The sequence below is a fragment of the Cyprinodon variegatus genome, unplaced genomic scaffold, assembly GCF_000732505.1.
Source record: "Cyprinodon variegatus isolate N-32 unplaced genomic scaffold, C_variegatus-1.0 Scaffold1777, whole genome shotgun sequence".
NCBI classification, from domain to species: Eukaryota; Metazoa; Chordata; class Actinopteri; order Cyprinodontiformes; family Cyprinodontidae; genus Cyprinodon; species Cyprinodon variegatus.
Window position 1 is genome coordinate 55002 of NW_015152230.1, and position 3452 is coordinate 58453.

The 3452-nt window shown below is 39.7% G+C and overlaps 1 protein-coding gene across 1 annotated transcript in view; it reads left to right on the plus strand.

Moving 5' to 3' along the window:
* The window catches only part of LOC107104525 (apoptosis-stimulating of p53 protein 2-like), a 28903-nt gene that overhangs the window by 4058 nt on the left and 21393 nt on the right, over positions 1-3452 (plus strand). The window contains exons 2-4 of the mRNA XM_015404530.1: positions 1274-1412; positions 3044-3120; positions 3255-3356. Of these exons, the coding sequence (XP_015260016.1) occupies positions 1274-1412; positions 3044-3120; positions 3255-3356 (318 nt within the window). The remainder of the gene's footprint in view (positions 1-1273; positions 1413-3043; positions 3121-3254; positions 3357-3452) is intronic.

The window sequence follows — 3452 nt, forward strand, 5'->3', positions numbered from 1 at the left end:
GTTATGCCTTGTACAATTATAAAACAAGTACACACTGTATTTTTTACAGTAAAAATTACAGAAATTGGTTCAAGGGGGAAGGAGCTCAAAGGGAAGTTTGGTGCAGACCAATGGTGAAGGAGAAGATAACTTCAGGTCTAAACACTAACTACAATACAGTAAAGCGTCTTCTTCAATATTTCAAAAAGAAATCAATATTTCTCTGGTGTTCAAGGGCCTATGTCATGCAAAACCAACCTTTTAGCTTCCAACTATCTAGTAATGTTATTCTTTCATCAAAATAATGGCCAAAGTGCTACTTTGCTTGATTTGTTTGGAGCTTCGTGGTAAATGCTCTGAATATTTAAGTTGATGTAATTTCTTAGTTTTTCATTTAAAAAAGTAGCCAAGCAGTAATATTAGTAGATGTGGAGAAATTGCTGCACTAAACAGACTTATACTGTTAATGGTTTGCTGCTAAAGAGTCAACACAAAAACCATAACATGAAACTGTTAGATCTGTAATATTAGCAATTTGCAATAAATTCAATTTGATTGACCCCATGTTAAGAAAAAATAATCCAGTTTAAAAGCACCCTTTCAGTCTAAATAACTTCCTCTGGTCATGGTTATCTAGCAGCCATTGGGTATAGGCACCCTCAAAGGTCATCAGTCCATCAGGTGACAACAAAAAGACCCACAGGAGCCACTGAATACTGTCCCAGTTCAGTCTTAAAAAAAAAAAAAACGGGTTTATAACTGATCACTTATTGGTAAAAAGCTGTGCATCTAAGGAAGCCAGCTGGTTTCATCGAGTTCCATTCTTTCTATCAATACCATCTCAAACATTTGGCAACACTGGAAAAATAAAAACTCCTCAAAACCTCAGAAGAAGGCCTGGGAGAACTGAAGGAGGAGACACCTGACTGGTGTAAAGGAGGCGGAGCCCAGGGAGAAGCTCGGAAGTAACCTCCAAAGGTTTGCTCTGAGACCGCTGGCCTGACACCTCTGGGCATTGTAGCTGTGGCTACGATGTAGCTTAGCACCACCATCATGTGATCAACAGACTATTTACCAGCAGCAGATTGTTGAGAACATGTTGCTACTAGCATTCATTTCACAGCATAGTTTCCATGTGCAGCTCAGTTCTCCACCATAACAAAAATCAAACTTAGATGTTAAATAAATAGAATCACTATTTAGGTATTGTTGTGTTAATCTCTCTGAAGTACATGGAACTGCATTTGAGGTTTGATTTTCTAACATTTCCTGAATATTTTGCCCTTTATTTTAGATGTTCCTTAATGTGCACCGTGGCAGCAATGACACTGAGGATCCCTTCATACCTGGAATGCTGTGCAAAGATGTTGTGAAGCTAGGTGAGGAGCCCTGTGAGACTGACTGTTGCCTGGCTGGGGAGTGGAGAGGCTCAGGTGATTTCATTAACAGAGCATCTGTTACACTGCAAAAAAATGTAAATGTAAATAAGTCATTTTTTCTTAAAATAAGTGATTTATTGTTGAATCGATGAGGTAAGTGGGACACTTTGCCAGTGGAAAAAAAAATAAATAAAAAAAAACGGAGAAAAAAAACAATTGCATTGTCTTATTTCCAGTGCATAGTAACTGATTATTGTATTTTAAGAGTAAAAATACTCATACAATTGGGAAATCATCTTATTTACCTGCTCAAATTAAGGGTACATACACTTAATTTAAGACATATTTCTAGTTTGTTTTTGCAGTGCAGACACTAATAGACCATCTGTTTTATGTTTATTAAGGGTTTTTATCATGATGCAATATGCACAAAAGGACACTGGATTTAAAGTGAACAGCTCTATATTAAATAATGTCAAAAAGTGATGACCTCCAACTATGGAAATCAGAGACATTCTGGTTGAGCTGTGATTTAAATAAGGTCTGTCATTGCAATTATGAAGGTGTCCATTAAAATCTAACATTCAGCTATTTTTACCTAAAAGTCTGATCCAGAGTAAATGCTTTTGCTAAGCTAAAGAAGTAGAGGGCAGTCCGTTGGTTGTGAGATGAGAGAATGTTTCTAACTTCAGCGGTGAATTCCCTGCAGCATGAAGTGGTTTGGTCTGAGTCACATTTTTACCTTTGAATTGTTTTCCCTTGATGAAGCCAAGTCCAGCTATTTTAGTAGCTGCCTGGTAAAGACCTATAGCTGTTTTCTGACCTTCCAAATCGTGTCATCAAGGAAGAGGAGCAGATGGTGGAGGTATTGCAGCGATGCAGGCAGCAGAAGGGGGAGGTGCGTTATTTCCTGCATCACCAGAGAGCTCCTGGACTAGGGACAGGTTGGAAACTATCACAGTTAGGGGTGATGCTTGGTGTTTGCTCCAATGATTATGATGGTCAGTGTCATGAAAGCTTCTCTTGGTAAAACATCAGCGTGTGACTACAGCGCTGCTTGGCTCTGCAGGGAAAGTGGCTCTTTGTTAAAAACCAGTCCCACTCAAAGGTTTTAAGGAGCAAGTTTTAAGGAGCAAGTCAAGTTGGAGTACCCAGAGAGAACCCCCGCATGCACAGGGAGAACATGCAAACTCCATGCAGAAACACTGCTGGGAAACATTATACCCACTGCAGAATAAAATAATTATGCAATATTTATTTTGATTGAAAAAACAAGAAGGATCTTTTTAGTTAAAAAAGATGGTAAAACACCAGGCTAAAGAAAAAGAAGGAAACACGGGGTAAGCTCAGCCTGCTTTTCCACAGCTTTTCCTACTCTGGCTGATTTACTTCAGGTCACTTCAGATGTCATCCAACTTGTGTCTAGTAATGCATGGTAACAGATTCCAAACAGCACTGACCCCCCCAGGAGGTCGCTCCAGCAGCTTACAGGAAATGACCAGCTTAAAATCAAGTGGACCGCTGAATGTCAGAATATTTCATTCTCAGAAGATTGGGGATTATTGTCACATTTCTGTCTATCTACTCTACCATATCTCACCAGCGGTTGTTGGTAAATGATTCATTGAGAGAGTGATTCAGTGGCAAAGGAAAATAATTTTACAAATCATCTCCTTTATGTTCAGATGAGCCCAGAGCCACAGATCGGGGAGTGAGGACTGAGAAGGTGGAGACCTCTGTGGAAAGAAACAGGAAGACTGGGGTGAGTTTTTAACTTTAGAAACACTGAGATGACGTCACGCTGCAGAGGCTGTTTGATCAAAGCACAGGGATGGGATAGAGGGAAACAGAATATAGAAATGTAGCTCCTTTCTTTGTCTTTGCTTCATGTTGCAGTTCTCAGTTATTCCTCTGGATGCGTCGCTGAGTGAGCTGCAGGATCTGGCAACAAGGCAGCAGCAGCAGATTGATGCCCAGCAGCAGCTTTTGGCCTTCAAGGTAGCAAAACAAGCACTGAAGCACTCTGCAAATGCAGCGTCTTATACAGCGTATTCCTGCTAGTATCATTAGTTTTTGAAATAAAACCTTTAAAAA